The 22,573-nt window shown below is 37.1% G+C and overlaps 3 protein-coding genes across 3 annotated transcripts; 2 read left to right on the forward strand and 1 right to left on the reverse strand.

Annotated features, from left to right (window-relative positions):
• Positions 1-142: 142 nt before the first annotated feature.
• LOC121955686 (girdin-like) lies at positions 143-3,551 on the reverse strand. Its single transcript, XM_042503740.1, has 9 exons — positions 3,492-3,551; positions 2,561-2,614; positions 2,322-2,457; positions 2,036-2,065; positions 1,859-1,958; positions 1,610-1,724; positions 1,468-1,529; positions 1,130-1,204; positions 143-388 (listed from the first exon to the last, which is right to left on the reverse strand). The coding sequence occupies exons 2-9, from the start codon at positions 2,580-2,582 to the stop codon at positions 260-262; spliced, it is 669 nt and encodes a 222-aa protein (XP_042359674.1). The 5' UTR covers positions 2,583-2,614; positions 3,492-3,551; the 3' UTR covers positions 143-259.
• A 273-nt stretch (positions 3,552-3,824) lies between these two features.
• LOC121955861 lies at positions 3,825-11,808 on the forward strand. The gene is made up of 14 exons (XM_042503946.1): positions 3,825-3,956; positions 5,478-5,512; positions 5,676-5,712; positions 5,818-5,877; positions 5,988-6,070; positions 6,159-6,205; positions 6,301-6,322; positions 6,466-6,509; positions 7,261-7,313; positions 7,486-8,146; positions 8,959-9,011; positions 9,797-10,427; positions 10,773-10,825; positions 11,590-11,808. The coding sequence occupies exons 2-14, from the start codon at positions 5,484-5,486 to the stop codon at positions 11,806-11,808; spliced, it is 1,992 nt and encodes a 663-aa protein (XP_042359880.1). The 5' UTR covers positions 3,825-3,956; positions 5,478-5,483.
• A 145-nt stretch (positions 11,809-11,953) lies between these two features.
• LOC121955937 (kinetochore scaffold 1-like) lies at positions 11,954-22,040 on the forward strand. Its single transcript, XM_042504029.1, has 19 exons — positions 11,954-12,224; positions 12,409-12,461; positions 13,400-15,403; positions 15,993-16,122; positions 16,227-16,285; positions 16,381-16,479; positions 16,589-16,704; positions 17,298-17,388; positions 17,648-17,764; positions 17,855-17,942; positions 18,121-18,183; positions 18,681-18,720; positions 18,822-18,926; positions 19,358-19,458; positions 19,606-19,671; positions 19,965-20,074; positions 20,911-21,032; positions 21,351-21,476; positions 21,662-22,040. Exons 1-19 carry the CDS (start codon positions 12,059-12,061, stop codon positions 21,756-21,758), a joined length of 3,753 nt encoding a protein of 1,250 aa, XP_042359963.1. The 5' UTR covers positions 11,954-12,058; the 3' UTR covers positions 21,759-22,040.
• The last annotated feature ends 533 nt before the right edge of the window (positions 22,041-22,573 follow it).

Here is a 22,573-nt window from a genome sequence, read left to right on the forward strand (position 1 = left end):
TAAAGTCTCCTCTCAAACAGGACACTGGTTAACATTAATGAGGTACTATAACTAAAACATTGTGCATCTTGTTCGACCAACAAGAACTTGTTGTGAGTAAAAGCATGTTTGGACTGTTTGACATATGAACAGAGAAGAAGAACAGGAGGAAATAAGAATCCTTTATTCAGTTTCAGCCACACTAACATCAATAACACACATTACACATCAATATACACTACATTACTCATTTTAATTTGTGAAATTGATTTTTTCACTTTTACAACAGGAGAGCGTCTGCTTCCTCAAGTGCTTTTTGCATTTCAGCAGCCTCCAGGGAAAAGTCCTCTCTCTCCTGCATCATATGCTCCCGTGCTTTAGCGAGGTCTGTCATTGTTGTTTGGATTTCCTAGAAGTGTGTTAAATAAGGAACATTTAAAATGAACTCCCTTTAAAGGTCCAGCATATAGGATTTAGAACAATAAATTGGCAGAAGAAGAAGGTAATATGATAAATGTTTTCTTTAGATTATAAACACAGAATAACCAGACACTCAGTATATATGTATATTATGTTAAAAAAAAGTTGAACTATTGTGCAAGTCCACCTAAAACTGGACTATTAAAATACATGTAAACATGATAGTCTAACTAAAAACATAGTAGGTCGAATTTCTCAGTCGGACTAACACGTCTAGATAATGCGGTTGGGGATCGATTTGCTCTTTCCTAAATAAGACCTCAGCTGGCCTTGGCGTTCTAATAGCAACTAGCTGAAAGCAGGCATATCTCCGCTTACTGTGGTGGAGACACACACAAAAAAAAAAATCAGTTCTCCCCCTGTGCTTGAGAACTGGGACAAGGACAGCAGTCCAATTACATGGCCAAAAAGAGCTTTTACTTCCATGTTTTCAAGTAGGCCACTATAGTAAGCAGCCCCTCAGCAAATAGCAGAGTAGGAAAAACACAGATTTTTAAATGTGAAACTGCTTTATTCAGGTTTTACTGGTTTTTTGTTTTGTGGAGAAGTTTCGACTGGCTGCAATCTTCAGTCCTCACTGCTGGATGCCACTAAAATCCCCCTTAATCTTATACACCGCTCCTTTAAGTCAACTACAACAAATACTACAGCGTCATCGAGTTTAACTCACCTCCAGCCGAGCACGTTGCTGTGATGCAGTTTCTCCAAACGTTTTTAATTCATTCAGCAGATTTGTGGAGACACTCTGAAATAGACAATGAAAGCTGTTTTTACTAGATTGCATTTACTATTATAAGCAAACCTATAACCTTTTATGTGTAGGATACAAGTTTGGTGTACATTTTAAATCAGGTAACATGTTTTTCCTCTATTATCTTAAATTGTGTGATTATGTAGCATAAAACAATAACTCATTTGTAGTTTTTTGGTGAGAGTTTGATTTGATGTTTGATGAGTAAAACATTACTGCACTATGAAATCAATTAAGCTGAAATAAAGTATATGTACCATAACTTCTTTTCTTTCATCTTCATTTTCTCGTGCAGCTTTTCCAACCTTTTCTCCTAAAACTAAGAAATCAGAGAGATTTTTGATGCAATTTTCCATCAGGCAAAAACAGAAATTAGGCTGAAAAGAAATGCATATTCACCTGGGTCTATTTTGGCTGAGACGAGGAGGACGTGGCAGTCCCTCAGGTTTTTCTTTACCTCTGCATTCTCCTTTTCAAGGTCACTGAACTGCAGCTTCAACTCAGCTACTCTTTGCTACAATAACATAAAAAAGAAATGGTGTATAATTGCAGCTGACAACAGACAAGGGAAATGCTCCAGTTCCTTGTAACATAATTTTAGTTATGTTACAAATCTTACAAATACTTCATCAAAATCACTTAACCCACCTGTGTCTCTGTGAGGTTTTTCTGCAGCTCCTCATTGGTAGCCATCAGATGCTGATTTTGCCCTTTGAGCTCTGCCTGTTGCCCATACCTGGTGGAGACCCTGTGGAAAGGTACAACATTAAGTTGTAGTAAAGCAGATAAGGCCCACAGGGACATGCAGTACAATGTATGACTTACCCTTTATGAACTTTAGGAGCAACATTTTTTCTGGAAGACAAAAGTGAATACAATTCAATTCAGTAGGTGTGAAGCAAACAAATGGAGCCTGGCAAGTATCAGGAGTCTGTGATACTTCGTGCCAAATAAAGCCAAATAGATAAAAGGAAATAATCTGACACCAGAGCATCATGCTCTTGGCTTTCTGAAGACATGTTCAAGACTAACAAACTTTTCATTTGTAGTTGTTTTTTTAAAAATCATTTTACATTTTGATTGCAAATAGTGTTGATAAGCAATTTCTTACCTTTGCATGTTTTCTTTTTGAGGTTTAAGGATACCATCTGATTTCTGAGTAGCATTTACTGTTGTGGGTACAGTTGCTGTGTCTCTGGATTCAAGTTTATGACCGGTTTTCTTCGTTTCTGCAGGTAACTGCATACCTGTAACACACATCAGGTTGTTAATCAGCTTTGTTTGACTTTGTAACATTAAAACACAGAATTTAACCACCTTCAACGTGCAAAAATTGCTAATTCTGCTCACCTCTTGGGATTTTTGAGGACATTGCTCTATAACCAACAGCAGTGGCAAGAGCACCTGTTTGGAGAAACAGTCTCAATAACTATCATTTAGTCAGTCCAAAAAATATTAACTGAACCAACTTGTAACACCTTGAAACCTGGAGAGACATCACTTTTCTTGTGCTGCTTTTAAATGCCTTTCACAAGTGTGTGAACCTTTGAACCCTGAGCAAATTGGTGTAACTTCCCTCATAAACACTGGAAAATTCCTGCAAAAACATTGGGGGGAAAAAGGCAATTAGGAACTTGTAATTTCTTACCAAGGTGTTTTTTTTTCTTTGCTATTGGCTTTTTTCAGCCAATTGCAAGACATGTTTAGATTTCGAAAATTATTTTTAAAAGGCTTGGGGAAAATGTCTTGGAAAAAAAGCTAGGGAAAAACTATATGTATAACTAATTACATATTTATAATTATTTAAAATTATTTTAAGCACCTTTCCCAGGTCTTTTACTATTATTATTATTATTATTACTATTATTATTATTATGTATTTATTTATTACTTATTGCCAGGTACCTTTCTTGTACTTTTTTACCAATTTCTTCTTTTGTTGCTCATTGCCTTTTCCCCACTTTTTAGAAAGAAGTCAAGCCAAATTGCTCGGATTTTAAGGGGTTACTATAATTTAAGGATAGGGATTGAAGGATAGGCTTTTCAAACATGTTTTGCTGGTATGTAGTCCAAATATTACATAGCCAAATCATGGATAACGAGGTCCTACATGTCGGCTGTTACGCGAAACATTGGAGTTTGGTGCGACAAAAACAACAATCGCCCCTTATTGTCCAAAAAATAACCCAGTTAGCTTAGCTTAGGGGCGAGTTAAGCGTCCAACAAAACTGAAACATGCTAAATTTTCTGATCCGGTTCAATAACAAGCATCAAGACTTACCTTTATGGATACCTAAAATGTGAGATCTGTCAACAGTCACAACCAAAACCCCGAGCCGCACGAATTTAAAAACACCCCCGCCCTCTCTGATCATATCCGGCTTGATTACGTTATTTCCTGTATCAAGAAAGCTACTTTTCTACTTTTGGTCGTCAGAAAGTTTGTATTTATTGGTTAATACAGACAAAGCATTACATGCAATCATATATTTTTTTCGTTTAATTTTGCTGCATTAAACGAAATAAGCAGCGAAATCGAGACAGTAGACCCACGTACAAAGAAATAGTCCACTGCGCATGCGTGAAGGCGGCTAAATTCAAAACTGAAGACGTTAGCAGGTCGAGGCTCGTTGACGTTAGCTGGAGGTAAAAATAAACGACATGTAAAGTATTTTAAGGTAGTTAAAAAGCAATAATACGATCGCCGGCGTTATAAAACACGAGGAATTGGCTCATAACACACAAGGTATGCGCTGTAATGTTTATTTGGTTTGTGTTTCTTGTTGATACTGTGGATGGTCAGCTAACACTAACGTTAGCCCTGAAGATGAGAGCACTGAAGGATGTTGTGTGCCAGCGAGGCCAGCGATGTTACTGGTTTATTTTCTGCAATGAAAGACGAGAAACTGGGACCCATGAAAGATTTGGGAGAAACGGTGTTTTGTTGACAAAGGGGAACTCCATATCCAGCTAATGTCATATCTTTGCCATTACGCGTAACATAAATATGGACAGTGTTGAGCTGAAGACTGTTTCCAGGTCGATATTACTCCAACCCTCCTTAAACATTACTCCAACCCTCTGGGGACTGTATTTTATTTATCAGAGGAGAGGGGCTGCCTGGGAGTGATTTTGTTTTTTTGATTTTGTATTTCCTTTTTTTTAAAAAAAAAAAAAAACCAAACTTTATTTATTTATTTATTTATTTTTTAAATCTTGACCCTCCCGGAGGCTATAAATGTCTTCTCCTAATCTATCAGCCTCCCTCGACCATGAATTACATGTTTGTTTTCATCTCCACCTGGTAGTATTACAGCCAATGTAACTAGTAAACAGCACAAGGGATAGTTATAACCATAGACTGTACATAAAGAAATGTATACACAGTCCATGCTTATAATCAAAACAAACAGCGAATTTCTTAGGCAAAATGCAAATCATCCCTAATGGTGTGTTAAAGGACCATCAGAGTTTCTGGCTATGATAAATGTGATTTTGCAGATTTTTAAAGAATGTATGCCTTCCAAAACTGCTTGTGGGGTTGAGAGGTTATTTGAAATAAATACACAACATACCATTTCAAAGTTTTATGTCCTTCACCTAAGCCAAAATAAAAGTTCTGTACCACCCCTTCCCTCCTCATTATTAACAAACAGTCCCTAACCACAGAGGGAGGCACTTGCATTAGCAGGTGAGATACACTATTCAATGGGGGAACACATTTCAACACAACTGATTTTGAATGGTTTTTCGTTAGAAAAAAAACCTGGACCCTTTCCCACATCAGTGTGATACCCCTGAACTACAAAAATCGACGCTTGTTAACATATGAAACATTTAGTTAGAACTGAAAGTGGATCTCCATATCCAGCTAATGTCATTCGTTGATCATTTCAGCTCTGTGTTGATAGCATCAGTTACTGTTTAGATATAGATTACCCCAAAGTAAATGTTTGTTTATTGTGATGAACCCCCCCCCCCCCCCCCCCAAAAAAAAAAACAAAACATTTGAAGTTAACTTCAATTGATGACTGTTTTCATGCCATCAATGCTATTTCATTTTTCTTACTTATCAATAAGCAAGCTTATTTGGAAAATAATACTGTTCTACCTGCTAATTTGGTTGCTAATTTAAAGCTTTAGCTAAAGATAAAGAATTTCAGACAGATGTTGCGTATATGTGCACATGTCTTATAAACTTAATTCTAATCATATACTGCAGAATCTGTGATGTACCATATCAAACATTGTTTTCATTTGTTTATAGCTGAAAATGGAGCCTCTGGATCCTGCCAGGAATGAGTGAGTGAACATTATGTTATTGTGAAAAAACAGTCAACTGTGCCTTGTGTCTGTGCCTCCAAAGCAACGGACTACACATTACCCATGGGCCATTTTACATTAAATAATCACCCCACATTCACATACACCAGAGCTAAATACTGTTTAATATTCTGTGTTCCAGTGAAGGTAGTGGATTCTCCAAGCGGCGCATTTCTTCGGTCAGTGCTACAAATCATTTTTGGGCAAAGTATATACACTTTTAATTTTTTAGAACAAATTTTTGACCTAAACCATATAATCTGCATTTTTTCTTTTTTTTTCAGATTTTAAAAGCACCTCGCAGATCAGTCAGATTCCCTGACCCAGAGCAACAGGAGAATGTGGTAAAACACATTTTTCACATAAATCTCACTCTAGCGATCACAAAATGGAGTGTTTCTAACTTTGTTTATGGTTTTGTATTTTACTTTATATAATTTCTATTTGCACTAAGGTGGAGTGTATCAAACCAGTGGAAAAGAGGATTTCAAGAAGAGTCAGTTTTGCCCCTGCTGATGATGTTCTCGTATTTACAAAGTGAGACATTAGGGCAAATTAAAAGTCAGGCTTAATTTTCCAAGAAGAGCACTGACATTTTAACCTAATTTATATTTTATCTTTACAGGGATGTAAAAAATGCCCGAAGTCCTTTGCAAGACTTAATGACAACAAGTAAGCCTGTCATTTATGTTTAAATATTGTGTTGATTTTTTTTATTATTATTTTTTTAAGCAGCCTTGTAATATTTACCACGTGTTCTTTCACAGCGGCAGCAGCCACACAGAATAGGTAAGGTGACCCAGTCCTTTCAAGCTTTACATATTCAGCTGTTGACAGAACCTCAATTTAAGGTGCTAATCTTTGCTTTACTGTCTCCTTTAAACCAGTCAAAATATTCTCTATTAACAACATATATACTGAATGTTTTTAAGGGTCCAGCTGGCAGTCACTGAAGATGGGCTTCAACGAATTACAGGTAGATATATTCACTTTTCAGTTTAAGAAAACTATTACCAAATGCTCGTATCATCTGTTAGAGCAGGGGTGTCAAACATACGGCCTGTGGTCCTGAACCAAGCTGCCAAAGAGTCAATCCAGCCCCCTGGATGACTTTGCATACCTAATATTGAGTCACTTGTGCAGACTAACAGGTGCTAGGTTTCAGATTTTTTTTCCTGACGTTTCTGCATTGTAAAATCTAAAAATAATTAATAATAATTTTAATTCAGTTTCTTAATGTAATAATATGTTCATTGTTGTCCATGTGTTCCACTCCTCTTTTTTTGTGGTTTTGTTTTGTTTTGTTTTCTCCAACATTTGATGTAGATTACTTTTTCACTGGACCAAAAAAAAAAAAGTCATGTTTTTTATGTTACAGTAAACATTTCTATAAATGAAGTTGTTCTTCTTTAATATTGATTACTAGAAAATTGGTCCCAAAATTAATTCAGAGTGGAATTTAAAAAGTCTTAATTAATTCTGTTGAAATTGCAATTATTTTTGACGACATCTCAGGCTGTTCATCTTCTGTTTTGTAAATGGATTAACGACTTCTGAATGTACCTCTTTACACTAAGGGGGGGGTTGTTATTTATAGGTTATTATGTAATGGTTTTAGTGGTAAAGCCCACTTGAAATCAAATTGGGCTGTATGTGGCCTACTAACAGTTTGACACCCCTGTGATAGAGTGTAAAATGACTTACTAATTTCAAGTCTTCAAATTTAGGAATGGAAACCCTATTGAATGCTCCTCTGCATGCTTCTCAACAGAAGGATAAGGTGAGCTTTAACTCGCTATGGACTAATGTGTTTCTTACCACCATAAAACTGTTAAAATGCTTTGCTAGGATTTTATTTACTGTATTACTATAATGCATCATAATAGAGATGTTGATGTAAATCTTGATATTTAGTAACCGTTCATTAACATAAAGCTACTTATCTGCACCAGGTGACCTTTGACACTGAGGGTGACTTTGGAGAGAAAACAGTGATGTTTTCAACAGATGATGCATTCATGGACATGACCCACTGTCACACTATAAACATCGCCAGTGATGCAGACTTACTTGCAGATATGTCTGTGTCACTACCCACCAGCAGAAACATGGATTTAAGTGCAGAGAAGAGAAACATATCCTCATGTGTGCCTTCTTTGGATCCTGGGTTTGAAAACTTTCTTGCAAGTCTCTCTAAACCCAGTGGTGCCAGCGTTAACCCTGTAATCACTAAGATGACGCCTCCTGCTGGAGAATCCTCAGAAGAAACAAACGGCACACTGGCCCAAATTAAAACACAAAGGACTGATGTGGATAAAGAAAATCAGGCTCCAACTTCTGTTCCAGCTGTGATGGAGAGATCACTTAACACATCCAGGAAGATTGGTGAATTATCTTTTGGAAGTACACTCTGTCCAAAAGATGATTTAAGCATGGATATGACTGAAGCTCATACAGGCCACATTCAGGCATTCGCTGATGATGATGACGTCTTTCAGTGTCTCATTCCCACACAAGAAATGTACTCTCGCCTTGATAACAGAGTACTGCAGACAACAGAGAAGACCAAACAACAGCAGAGCAGTAAAACACAAGTGTCATTCAACCCTAAAGGTATTAAATTTACAACAACTTACTAACTGTTTAATGAGCTAAATGTTTCAGCACTAATATATTTCTTGCTTTGACTTAAAGGGAGAGTTTTTTTTTTTTAAGGTTGTATAAGGTACTTATCCAGAGTCAGTGTATTATCTACAGTAGGTGGAAGTTTGTTGTGTTATTGTGTAACTTTGGTCAATTGAAACTCATTTTTTTAAAAACAGAAATAGAATAATTACAAACAAACTAACCGATTAAGGCAGTGATAGGCAGTTCTCGTGTTCTGCAAGGACCATTTTTTGTCAAAGGAGTCTGGTGGCTTTTGAGAGAGCATTGATAGCAGCTTCAGTACCCAGTTGGAGAGGGCAGTCTGGCACAAGGTTAAGCTGTCCTATGCAAACTGGCCTATGCAGATGATGGGAAAAAGGCGACAAGCAATGAAAGAAGACAATTAGGTAAAAATACAAAAAAACTGCTTAAACATTTCACCTAGAAAAAAGAAATGGACAAAAAAATAGTCAAAAGGCCAAGACAATTACCCAAAACTTTTGTATTAAAAAAATCAAACAGTAACAAAAAAGACCTGAAAAAGTGCTTGATAATTACAATAATTTTGTAACAATAGCTTTTTTCTTTTTTCCCCAGACCTTCTACTGTAGAAAATACACTGATTATGGAGAAGTACCTCATACAGTTACCCTACTTTAAAAAAATCAAACTATGCTCTTAATACATGAGATCTTGTGTGTTTTGGGAATGTTTGTAATATTTTACAATTCATAATTGAATACAGTTTAAATTGCATCTTGGTACATTTTCAAATTTAGGTATGACATCCTTGAAGAATCCCCCTCTACATGCTTCTCATCAAAGACACAAGGTGAGTTTTATGATAAGTTTTCTTTGCTGTAAGAAGAATCTTTTATGCTGTAATGACATTAACTAAAAGTAATGACTGCATGGATATGGACATGAGTATGACGTGTAAATAGTATGCTAGGTTTTGGGCAGTGGTAGGATACATACAAGTATGGAATTTACTTAGAAACTGTACTTAAATACAATTTTAGTGGACTTTGCTTGGGTAATTTCATTTTGTGTTGTTTTATTCTTTTATTCCACTGCATTTCAGAGGCTTTGCTGTTGCTTTACAACATTCATTTGGTAATAGCAAAATCAAATTATTATTACAAAATATAAATTGACTGATAAGTTATCATGCGTCATTATAAATTAAGCTAGTCAGCAGGATATAAAGTAACTGAATTGAGATCCACCCTTACCAGCTACTGCATTTAAGTGATATACACATTAATGCATAAACTATTATGATTCAGAATCAAACACATATTAATCTAAAAATGGGCCATTCTGCATAATGAGTACTATTACTCAGCGTTATTTTCAGCAATTTAAATATATTTTGATGCTAATGCTTCTATACTTTTACTGAGTACGATTTTGAATGCAGGGTTTCTACTTTTGAAAGGGTATTTTAACACTGTAGTGTCACTACTTTTATTTAAGCAAAAGATATAAACACTTCCTCCACCACTGGTTTCGAGAAATGGTTAATTTAAGTCTATATGAGTCGCTGTTAAAACATGCATCAGTATACTTTTTAATTTTCTGTCTTAATGCTTTTTAATGTCTTTTCCTCTGCAGGTCAACTTTGATCCAAAAGATGAATGCAGAGAGAAAACGATAATGTTCAGTGCAGGTGATGAGTTTATGGATATGACTCAGAGTCACACGGTAAACATTGCCAGTGGTTCATCGGCTCCTCCAAACCAAAGCATTTTTCTTACTCGTGGAAAAATGGACAGTGCTTCAACTGCAGCAATGCTTCAGGAGAGGAAACGTGACACTTGTGGTGTACCTAGTTCCTCAGCTAATGGTTTAGATCCAGAATTTCAAGACTTCCTTTCAAGTCTCTTTAAACCTGGTGCTTCCAGTGGTAATCCTCCTACCGGAGCGTCCTCGAAGGAAACTGTCAACACAAACAGCTCCCTGTCCCAGATTAAAAGTGATGTTGGTAAAGAAAAACGGTCACTGAACACAAGCAGGAGCTATGGAGAATCATTAAATGGAGGTGCAATCTGTCCTGAAAATGACGTCAGCATGGATATGACTGAAGCTCAGACGGGCCGTATCGTAGGATCCACTGGTTCAGATGATCCTTTCCAGTTTCTTTTTCCCACACAAGATATGTACCCGCAGAGTGAGAGTCTAAACAAACAAGATATGACTTCCGGACAGAAGAACAGCGAAGTGCTGGGATCATCTAACCGCACAGGTATGGAGGCCAAAAAATGTCCTCTTTTTTATTTTAACCCAAATTTAAACCAAATAATCAATGGAGAAAAAAAACAAAACAAAACAAGACCTTAAAATGAAAATGAGCATATGAAACAAAACTTTAGCAATTTTTAATTTTTCGTAATGTGAATGATGATGTATAGATTTAAAATTCTGTATTTTATAACAACTTCAGTTCTTCAGATGTGCCTTAATGACTGGAATTGTATCTTATATGATTATATGACAAATAAACTTGACAGGTTTTTTTTAATGGGGGAAATTAGGAATGTATTTGCTTTTACTAATTTGCTTTTTATTTAATCCACTATCTCCACATTAGGTATGGAAGCCTCATTGAAACAGTCTTTGAAGACAAAGGTGCAAAGAAATCAGGTGAGAATAATGATCCACTTTTGTCGAGATGTGTGTGTGTGTGTGTGTGTGTGTGTAACATGTGGTTTGTCGCTGTGTAATCATGTGTTTAAAATTTTAAGTTGCATTTTTAGAGCTGCATGTGGTCTGTACTGTGCTATTACATATTGATCAAAATAAATTAATTTGTGAAATTTGAGAATGGTGCAGTAGGGTTGCATTGGTATGCCATGAAACTGTATTCCATGGTATTAAAATTGTCGGTTATCATACCATCTATATTTGCTGATCTGTTATATCGGGGAAAAAATACAACCATAAGGAGAATCTCACCTGCCTGCACACAAAACTCCTTTCCTTTTCAACTCTGTGTCAGACTTTTTACACATACTTCCATTAAAAAGTAAAAGTAGTTTTAAAATTTCAATTAAAATAAAGCATTTTTTTTAACCTAAAAAAAAGAAAATAAATAATAATGACAATGTTAATAACAATAATTGTATAGTGGTATTTTCTGAGATGGTTATTGTACCACAAAAATCTAATCATTCAGTCAGTCACTGAAATTGACATTCTTTCTTTTAATGCTGGTTCTAAATTAGTAAAATGTAAAAACAAGAATTATTTAATAATTATATTATATTATATTATTTAATAATTATATATATATATATATATATATATATATATATATATATATATATATATATATATATATATATATATATATATTTTTTTTTATTTTTTTTTTTTTTTAAATTTATTTATTTATTTTTTTCTTTCAGGTCAAGTTTGATGCTGAAGACGACTGCAGAGAGAAAACTGTGAGGTTTTCTGCAGACGATGCCTGTATGGATGTGACACGGAGTCACACTGTGAACATCGTCACTGATCTCAAACTGCAGTCCCAACAAAATCTGGACTTCTTACCTACATGTGGAGAGAAAACTGTGAGGTTCACTGCAAATGATGCAGCCATGGATATGACCAGTGCCTCACTGTAAATATTGCTAGTAATTTAGTGTCAGATTCAGCTTGTCCTGGGAAGAAACAAGAAGGTGACACGTGTCCTCTGCCTGGAATCAGACCTTCATCGGCACATAGTTTGGATCCACGATTTAACACGAGCATCTCAAAACAAGTGGCCTCAGTGTTGCTCCGGTGACTGCAGGAATCACGCTTGCAGCTGCACAAACCTCTAACATTGGAAACTCTTTGAATGGAAGTTCAGTCTGTCTAGAAGATGATGTAGGCATGGACATGACTGAAGCTCACACAGGCCGCATTTTAGGAGTCACAGATAATCTTCATTGTCTTTTCCCCTCACAAGACATGTATCCCCAAAGTGTTGGTTTAAAGAACGCAGAGATGACTTCACAACAGCAGCGCAATGGAGCACTAGGATCGTCTAATCATAAAGGTACAGAAACACCAAACCATCAAATGTTTTGAAGACCAAATATCTAGAGTTAAACCTGTGAGAACAAGCCAACAAAGAACACATACTGAATGTAATTCAGTTAAATGTTTAAATATTGGAATTTGGCTCTGATAGCTGTTTTTCTATATGTTTGAATTTCTTTGTATCCCATCTCCACATTTAGGTTTGGAAACCTTAGTGATGGCATCTGTAAAGACAAAGGGGCAAAGACATCAGGTGAGCTTAAACCTTTGCGTACTTTGATCCTTTACATATTAGTTTTCTAAACGAATCACTACACCGCCTGCTTGCCCTGACTGTCATTGAGGCTACACTAATCATTTTTGTTGCAGTAAGAACTTATGAATAATTTGTGTAATGTAGGGCTGTATTGAACTCCGAAATATTTCTGTCAAGTTGGATTTGATGAACAAAAATGAAGCAGAAATATTCATGATACGGCCGTCACCATTTTTCAGTGGTAAAATCATTTGGATCCAGTGTCTGTGCAGTAGCGCTCTCTGCGGTGTTGAGTTCTCACCCATACACCCACCAGACCAATTGCAAGCAGCATCATTTATCACGGGCACACCGATTGGCACGCACAGCTGTCAATCATGACATCAGCGCCCTTTTTCATAGTGTCAAATAACTAATTAAAACCAAAGTCACCAAGAAACACACTTGACCACACAGCAAAGCGATAAGAACTACCTAAAATCACAGAAACCAACCCTGGGAAGAAATTAATTTAACACGTGCCATGACATTTTTAGTTTGGCCCATGTCCCATCTGCAAACACTGAGGGGGACGATTGTATGACCTAAACTGCATCCAGTATCGAAATGTTTTGGCCTCAGTTTTGGAGAGCTGTCCATTATACAGTCTATGCTCAAACAGTGATGACATCTTTAAATATTGTGTCAATGTACAGTGTGGTTATTTTTTAACATAACCCGACTCTAAGTAATATTGATTCACATCTCCTAAATAAGTACATTTGTTAACATATAAAGAGCCACTGTGATTGTACCAGTTTCTTTGCTTTAGAAAGGGGTAGCAAACTTTTTATGGATACTGGCAGTGAAATGATAAAATGTTTAAATTATGAAATAATAATGCTAACATAGTGTCTCATAAAAGTTGATATATTTTCTATGACTGTCTCCCTCAGATCAAGTATGACGCTGATGACGACTGCAGAGAGAAAACTGTGAGGTTTACTGCTGATGATGCCTGTATGGATGTGACCAGAAGTCACACTGTTAACATCGCCACTGAGTTACCATTGCAGTCACACCAAAATGCAGATGTTTTTCCTGCTTGTGGAGAGAGAACAGTGAGATTCACTGCAAACGATGCAGCCATGGATGAGACAAGAAGCCACACTGTAAACATTGCCACCGACATCGAACCACAGACACACCAAAATTTGGAGTTTTTACCTGCTTGCGGAGAGAAAACAGTAAGGTTTACTTCCAATGATGCAGCTATGGACGTGACAAGAAGTCACACTGCAATCATTGCCACAGATTTCCAACTGCCGTCACACCAAAATGTGGACTTATTACCTGCTTGTGGTGAGAAAACAATGAGGTTCAGTGCAACTGATGCAGCTATGGACGTGACAAGAAGTCACACTGCAATCATTGCTACGGATGTTGAACCACAGTCACATCAAAATGTGGGCTTTATACCTGCTTGTGGGGAAACATCAATGAGGTTTCCTGCAGATGATGTAGCCATGGAAGTGACCCAATGCCTCACTGTAAATATTGCCACTGACTCAGCAGATTCGCTTCTTCCGCACCAAGATTCTAACATTTTATCCACCCATGAAAATATGGGTTTTCCTCTATCTGCAAAGAAGACACGTCGTCCGCATAGAAGCCAGTCTTCATCAGCACATGCTTTGGATCAAGGATTAAAAAACTCCTTGTCTCGGACAAGTGGCCCCTGGGTTAATCCTGGGATTGCCAGAGCAGTGGCTCCTGCTGCACCGCCTCCTCAAGAAACTGTTGACGCAAATGGCATCCTGGACCAAATTCCAGCACAGAAGCCTGATGTGGATACTGAAAAAGAAACTCCAGGTTTAATCTCAGCTGTCCTGGAAAAGCCAGAGCATAAAACCATGACAGACAGTCCAGAGGACGATGTAAGCATGGATATGACTGCAGCTCAAACAGGCCTCATTTTAGGACCAACATACACAAACGAATCGCCTCAATATCTTTCTTCCACACAGGACTTACACCCCAGATCAGACCATTTGAGGAAAACAGAAGTGATCTCACAAGCGAGAAATGAGGCACTTGGATCATCTGTCCACGATGGTGTGGAAATCACAAACCTTCCCGATTCTCTTGACTCAAATGACACCAGGAAGGAACCTGAACCGAGAGATCAAACTTCACCACGTCAGATTGAAAGTCCATCCAGCGTTGTTGACCATGATGTTGATGCAGCACCTTCACAGAAGTCTAGACGAAAGAGTTTAGCTGATCTTCAGTCAAAATTAAGGCGACTGAGCCACATGATTAATACAGCTCCTGATGATAATGCCATGGACAGCTGCTCAGCGTCTTTCCCTCAGCCAGAACATGACATAGACAAAAACTCCAACGACAAGACCAAATCCCTACCTGTAACAGAGCCTCAATCCACAATGGGTTTGGAAAACATTCTGAATGCACAAGCTCAGGGTCTTATGCAAGGAGAACAAACCTCTACTTCAACATCTCCTTTTAAGCTGAAGACTAAACAACTTATGTCCAGACTCTCAATGGGAAGCTTTAAGGCTAAACTCCCCCAAAGAAGCAAGCCGGAAGATCCAAAGAAGGTGAATTCTGTGGGGGAACCCACTAAGACAGTCACTGTCAATGTTACCAGTCACCTCAGCAACCTTGACGATGATGTGAGCGATATTTACGATGAAGAACTCGGCAGCTATGAAGACATGTCGGAGACGCTGGACATAGTGAGTCCACAGAAAGCCACTGAAGAAGGGAGTGCTTCTCAGGAGTTGAACGTGAAGGAGCATTTAGAGGAAGATATATTTCAGCAGGACTTTATTAGTGCTATTCAGGCAAACAAGAGACCTTTGCCAGAGGATGAAAATAATATCGAGGATGGGAAAAGAATGAAAACGTCCGCCGACACAGCCACCGACAGTGAAACGGTAGGTCAAATTAGAGAACTGCGATTTGTCAAATAATGGATGAGGGCTTTATTTACCATAGACATGCTGTAAATTCTTACTCTTAATGCTTTGGAGTAGTTTAAATTATAGACTGTTTATTATTATTATTGTGATACATGAATAGATGCCTGAATAAGTAATATCCAGTCTTGGGTCACTGATGCACTTGTTTGAAAATTCATGGGTGAAAATGTGTGGGAACTGTGTTTTTTATATCCATCTTTTTTCTTTGTTAATGGTAGACTGAAACATACCATTGTTGTCGGGCACAACAAAATAGTAGATGTAATTTGAACTGATTAGTGAATGAAAACAGGATTTGTATTCAAAAGTGAAACTTGTAGCAACAGATTGGCAGGTTGAGTATGACACGACTTTTGTTCACATAGGATCAGAGCTCTGAAAATGCATGATGCAGTATATAATAGTAACTTGCCTCTCTTCATTTAAGTATTTTGAATACTGACTTTGATATGAGAACATTATGTATACCTGTATATTATAGTTTATTGTCATAAAGAATCTTCATTTGTTTTTGATTGTCCTTCTTTATTTTATTTGTTGCCAGGGATTACTGTCTGACATTGTGGAGTGTGACAGTAACATCACTACAGCTCCACACATGACGACACAGACCACAGATTACTCCAACAGCAGTCACACTGCCACCATCAGATGTGAAGCTACATTTGAATCAAGTAAGTTATTGTGGATTCACATGAGTGTCATTATTATTTGACGATGCTTACCTGATGTTATTGTGCTTCCCTAGACTTTCATTCAAACCTCTTTTTCCCCCCAGCTTTCAAACAAAGCCTGTTTGAATCCCAGCTTGAAGACTACACCTGTGACGTACATCGGGTATATTGCTGACGTATTTTATAAATAAATCTTTGGGAACCTGGGAAATATTTTTTCTTGTTAGTCAATAATTATATTCAATGCTTTGATTACAGAAACTTGATGATGGCACCATTACAGTGTTGGAGTTCTTTAAACTCTTCAACATAGACTTTGTCATCCACAATCCTCGGCAAAGTGTGCTTCCTGGCAGAGTAGGTTCATCTTCATTTATAAATAAATATACACTGTATATATGTGTATATATATAATGGTGATATATTGTCAAATGTAATGATGTGAGATTTTACTCTGTTTTTGCAGCTTTTGTCAGACACAGATTGCACACCAATGGATTTATTGAGAAACAGGCACATTAGCCGTCCTAAGCAGATGGTATATGAACAAAACGTCCTGAACCTCACAGAAAAGGTGGAGGGGTATGTATGCCTCAGATTGTTACATATAGTAGACCTTCACATTTAGCTGTATGAATTCGTGTTGGGTTTTTGTTTTTTGTTTTTTTTTTTCCACAAGAAGTGTTTATGTTTCATATGAGGCATGGTCCCTTTAAAGTGAAATTAGACATGTTTTTTGCTGTAACTTGTCATTATGAAGTAAATGTGCATTGCACAATGTCATGGCCATACAATAGTGATACTCAAGTTGCTTTACTCCAGGAGCAACTTTTGCAAAATGACAGGGGGCCAGGGGCCAGCGAATAAACAAATGTTAATAACATTTATCAGTTAATGAAATAAATGAATTGCCTGTTTTCAACCTTTAAACATTTTCTGTCCTTACTGTTTTTTGCCAAGAAGCCAATCGGGCGACAGCAGCCTTGTGCAGGTTAGGTGGAGGCAACAATAATACCGCTTTGAAACACTAGGGGGAGAAAAACTGTAAAGTTGTCTGTTTCCACGTGACTTCTGAAGCGACTTAGACACTGTTTTAAGAAGTTTAAATAAAGTGTTTTGAGTTAACTTTTAGTTAACTGAAGCTCAAACGCAGGAATCTTTTGTCATTTTCTCAGGTTGAAGGAGCGAATGCGGGACCTTGACAAACCGCTGAAAGATGTTAACAGACCTTTGTGGGAAGAAGTGAGAAATTCTTCAGAGAAAGAGGTATTAGATGATTACTGTGTTTTTCAAACTGCATTTTGTTTCCCCCTTTGTTGCTATGACTGTGTTCGTGTTTACAGTGTCACATGAACAGTGTGAAAGGGAGTATATTTGTTATTTTGTTTAAAAGATGTGGGAATCATGTTTTGGATTGGGCTGATGCCTTTTGCTGTGTATACGTAGATGTAGCAGTAGAAAAGGGTATTAATTGGGCAAAAGATTTTATTCTTAACCTCCCCATTGTGTTTGTTTGAATTCACAGCTAAAATCTTTTGGTGCAAAACTAAAAGAGAGGAATAACCTTTTCAGAAAGATGAGCAAAGTGCAGTCACATGAAATGAAGGAGGTCCTGTACTCAGATCTTGTGCAGGCTAATCTGGTAAGAGCCTTCACCCAGAAATACACAATAACAACATGGAGGGATTTTTTTGGGAACATGGAAGGCAAGTGATGTTTTTCATCTTTTCAGGAGGAGCAACAGAGGTTGGGAGGAACGATTGAGGAAGCAGATGAGATGATAAAACGTCTGGGCGAGTGTATTCATGAAGTAGAAACAGGTATGCCTACTGTGGGAAAATGTCTCATGGCTGTCCAGTTTACAATGTCACCGTATATGTATAAATGGACAAATTATTCAAAAGTACAAAAAGAGGCTGTGCTAGTGTGGACGTGCTGATAAAGGGACGGTGCAGAGCGGAAGTGAAAAAGCTGTAACGCTGTTTTCCCTTCTTTTAGAACTCGCTGCAGTTGACGAAAAAGGCCTCGAAGACAAACCAAGTCTGAAATCACTTCAGGAAGGTAATGTGTACAGGGTTGCTGCAGATCCTTAAGAAATCTTAAAAGGCAGTTGAATTTATTAATCTAAAATTCATGCCTTAATTGGTATTAAAATGTCTTAAATCAATATTTCAAAAGTCTCAAAAATGCAAAGACATGGGATGTGGGATTTTATAATTTGTAAAATAATAATTTACAGAATGCTTCTCACATTAATGTCACCAGAAAATCATGTTTTTGGCAAAATTCTTCCATAACTTTAGTAATATATGTCATTTTGTGTTTTTGTTTGTGTATTTAGTCATTTTTTTATTTTAGTTTTTGTAAAATTGGTCTTAAATTTCATTTCGAGTGGCACGAAAAAAGTCTTAGAAAGTCCTAAATCTCTGTTGACTTAAACTGTAGGTGCCCTGCTTGCAGAATCATTTTCTTATTCAACTATTTATTAATTTGTTTGGTTGTTCATTTTTTTTTTTAGGTGCCTAAATTAAATATTGTTTTGTTTTTTTGTTTTCCAGAAATGCACAAAGTCAGTGAGACTTTGGCGGATAATGAGCGGTGAGTTGAGTATATTAATAAGCATCCTTCTCACGATGGACTACTATAAATAAAGAAGGTTTTTTCTTAGTTTCTCATTGTGTTCTTTGTTCCTACTGCAGACAAATAACCGAACTGGAGTTGCAGAAGAAGCAGAATGCAAATAAACTGAGCAGGCTGATATCTGAGACGACGAGCCTTGAGAGCCACATCACCATGCTGCACATGTCAGTTTCTGATTTTAAGGTTTTCAGATCTTAAGCCTTGCTTTTAGAACACGTATAAGCTTATTTACAAAGAGCTGCTTAAGCTGAACCTTGAACCACTTATATTTTACCATTTTAAAGTCTGTTTTCTCTGTTATTGTCTCTGCATGCCAGCAGAGTATGTTTGAATACAGTCTGACTCTGATGTAGTTGAGTAACGAAAATTATGTTATGACAGTGTGATCCAACATGTTAAGCCGTGAATCCAGAAGTTTCCGTACCAATGCCCTACTGCTACTTTTAAATTGTACTGCACTTTTGAGATTGAGTGATGTTCACTTCATACATCGTGAATGGTCATGGGAATTTTATCATGGGCTATGCAAGAGAAATTTTGTCCAGGAAAATGTGTTGGAAGCCTGTAAAAACCTTTTGTACATTTCTTACCTCAGGGTGAATGAATGGAAATTTGGAGAGAAGACAGATAATTGCACCCTCTACACTTCCCTCCATGAGACCCTACATCTACAGTTGGTGTATGAAAAATCCAGTGGTGAGGTTTTTTTTGCAGTGACCTGAGATTTTGCAGACTGATTTGTGTCCTATTACAGCAAAGCTCAAGTTCTTTTTTCTTCTCTTCTTTATTTACACACCATGGTTTTCTCATGAATAATAGTTTCCCTTTTTATTGTTTTTGAAGGAAATGATGCTGATAATCAGTCTGAGAGGAAAATATCACACATCTCATTCAAACGCCAACTTAATGGTGAGAAAAAATACAGAAAGTTATATGTTGTGATGAGTGATTATTTGCTATAAACTGTCAGAATCTGTGATGCATTTCATTTTTGGGGTTCTCAATTCATGTCTGTCTCTCATCTCTGCTGTCTGTGTACCTTAGGTGTCAAATTAATATTACTTAAATCTTTGGTAGTAGTCAGTAACTGTGGTTTTTATAATAAGGGTACATTTAGATTGCCATTGTTGTTTGAACACGGGGCACATTCTCGTTACTGGTCATTTGTTTAAACAACAACAAATATTTCACGGTCTGTCTAGATGAGAAGTCGCGAGGCCACGCCTGCCTCGTTCACAAACTGCTCTCTCACTACATCGAGGGAGAAACAGGCTGGGTGGAGAAGTATCCAACAAGCAGATATGTTCCAAAGGTGGGTGAAAAAATGATTTTTTTCTTTTACAGCTGGACACAGGCAGCAACATGTTATTGGCTTATTTTGTAAATGGTCAGACTTGTTAAAAGTTCTTTAAAGAGCCCTGACACACCAAGCCAATGGTTTGCCATCAGTAACTCCTCTGTGAGCGTCTGTCGCCCTAAGTTTTGGCAGTGTGTCCTGCATCATTACCACTAGTCAGACCTTGTCAGCTATTTTTTTGGTTGATTGAGCTTGTTGAATTTGTAGTCTTTGTGCTAAGTGCGACTTTTTGGCTGAGTCACAGGTAACAAAAACGGTCGGCCTTTGTCACCTCTAGTTCTTTGATGTCGGTTTAATGTGTCTGGGCTTAAAGTGATTCAGTATTAAGTGTGGCTGCTGGTTCCAGCAGGAGGAGGATCTGTATGATCCTCTGTAATGTTGTCAGACACTTTAAACAACAGTCTGAGCCTGTCAGTGGCAAAAACAAGCACTTTGGATGTAAACTGACGGTGCACAATTCCCAGAGTGGTTATGTTGCAGCCTCTTTTAAAGTTGCCAGTTGCAGCGCTCTCGCTCTATGTAAGACCAGTTTTTAAAAATTGTTGATCCCATTAGTCCCTTAGACCCAAAAACATGGGGAAATAGCACCCAGTTTGAATGATATTGAAGTTACTCATTCCAGGTATGGTATCTATCGATATTGTACTCTGAGGATGCAAATAGCCAATACTGAGCTCATATTTCTATATCTTTTCATATCGTGCAAATTTGTTTTTTTCCACCATCCACTATCATTATCACAGTTAGACTGAAACTTTCAGCTGAGGTATTTTGTCTCCTGTTGCATGCAGCTGCTCCATGACGTGGGCCTGGTGGTGAGTCGCTGTCGTCTGCTGGGAGAGGAGTTACGTCTGCTGGAAATGTGGGGCAGTCTGAGGCTCGATATTCTCAACATCAGCTGTCTGGACTCTCAGTAAGAACTAAAATAGATTAAGACCTATGAAAGATACTTTAAATATTTGTCACATTCTTAATGTAACTGTATAATTACATTAGCCATTATTAAAATTTAAAATTATGAAGCAGACCAAGTGGCTTCAAACTCTGCTATAAATTAAAAGCCACTAATATATGATTTTAGGGATACTTTGGCCTCAAAGAAGGTGGACATTGAATTATTCCATTCAAATATTGACTTATTCATTGAAGATATCAAATCTGTAAAACCTCAATTGAAAAACAGATCTTATCAAAGACTACTACATTAAAAATGATCCTTCTCCTCTTCTAGGGTGCACATCATCTTCAGCAGTCTTAAGGCATTCTCCAAGTTTGAGGTGATCTTTTCCGTCACTTTGATCAACCAACTCTATGTCCTTCAAGTGCAGAGCTTCAGAAACATGATCGGGAACACAACGTAAGTTTGACACTGATCTTAGGACATTTTCAAATAAGCAAGGTAGTATTTTCTTCTCTTGAGAGAAATGCATCTTGAGCTCTTCAACAATGTGTCAAGTTGGCACAGTGATATTGTCAAGATTTATGCAACATTTAGCAATCTGCTGACAATCAGTAATATTCAATATTCTCATGTATTTGTAGGATCCAACAGGTTGAAGAGATTGTGGCGTCGTTCAGTCCAGGCAAGAACCTCCTGACAAAGGTTGTCAAAAAGATTCATGAAAATCTGCTCTGTTGAGATCAGAGCTTTGAACTGATTTATCATTTGTAATCAAACTCTTTTGTACAATATAGATGTTAAAAAGCGAATAACTTTAAAATCTAGCAATTGTCATTTCTGAAGATTAAAAAAAATGAATATAGTGTACAGTTTCCATGTCTTTTTTTTCTTCCCGTGTGTGTCCAGTAATGGGGTTTCACTGTAATTTGTGTCGTCATAATGCAATGGCATATCCACCTTTTACATGAGACAGAAAAATATGTAAAATATATGTCTGCGCATTAAAAATATTTTGTTTGATTCTTCTCCACTTATTAAAAAATGTGCTCTCTTCTCCAGGAAGCATTGTCTTCTATGATGATTAATGCACACATTAAAAACGTTAGTCTCTACTTAATCTGCCTGCATTCATGTAGTTTGACCTGTTTTAATTGTGTCAACAATAAGGATCAACTTGCAGAATATGAAAATGATATACAGAAGTGTTGAGACTAATGGTCACTAACCTAATGCTTCACTAACTTATTGGCTTGAGTGTAGCTACTTTTCAAATTGTTTAAATGCACTGACATTATGAGCACGGTACGGTGTCCCTGAGGGTCAAAACACTTCAACATTTCAGAAAACACTAACTTTTCTGAATTGTGGCCTCAGGGCCACGGTAACAGGGTTCCCATGGTCATCCAAAACCTGGAAAAGTCTTGGAATTTCACAATCACATTTTCTAGGCCTTGAAAATTCATGGAATTAGTCATAATGATAGAAAGTTTTTTAAAAGACATGGAATTTTGTTGTGTGTAGTTAAATTGTTACAGTAATCTACTGTGGAGAAT

The sequence above is a fragment of the Plectropomus leopardus genome, chromosome 16 (genome assembly GCF_008729295.1).
Source record: "Plectropomus leopardus isolate mb chromosome 16, YSFRI_Pleo_2.0, whole genome shotgun sequence".
In the NCBI taxonomy this organism is placed as follows: Eukaryota; Metazoa; Chordata; class Actinopteri; order Perciformes; family Serranidae; genus Plectropomus; species Plectropomus leopardus.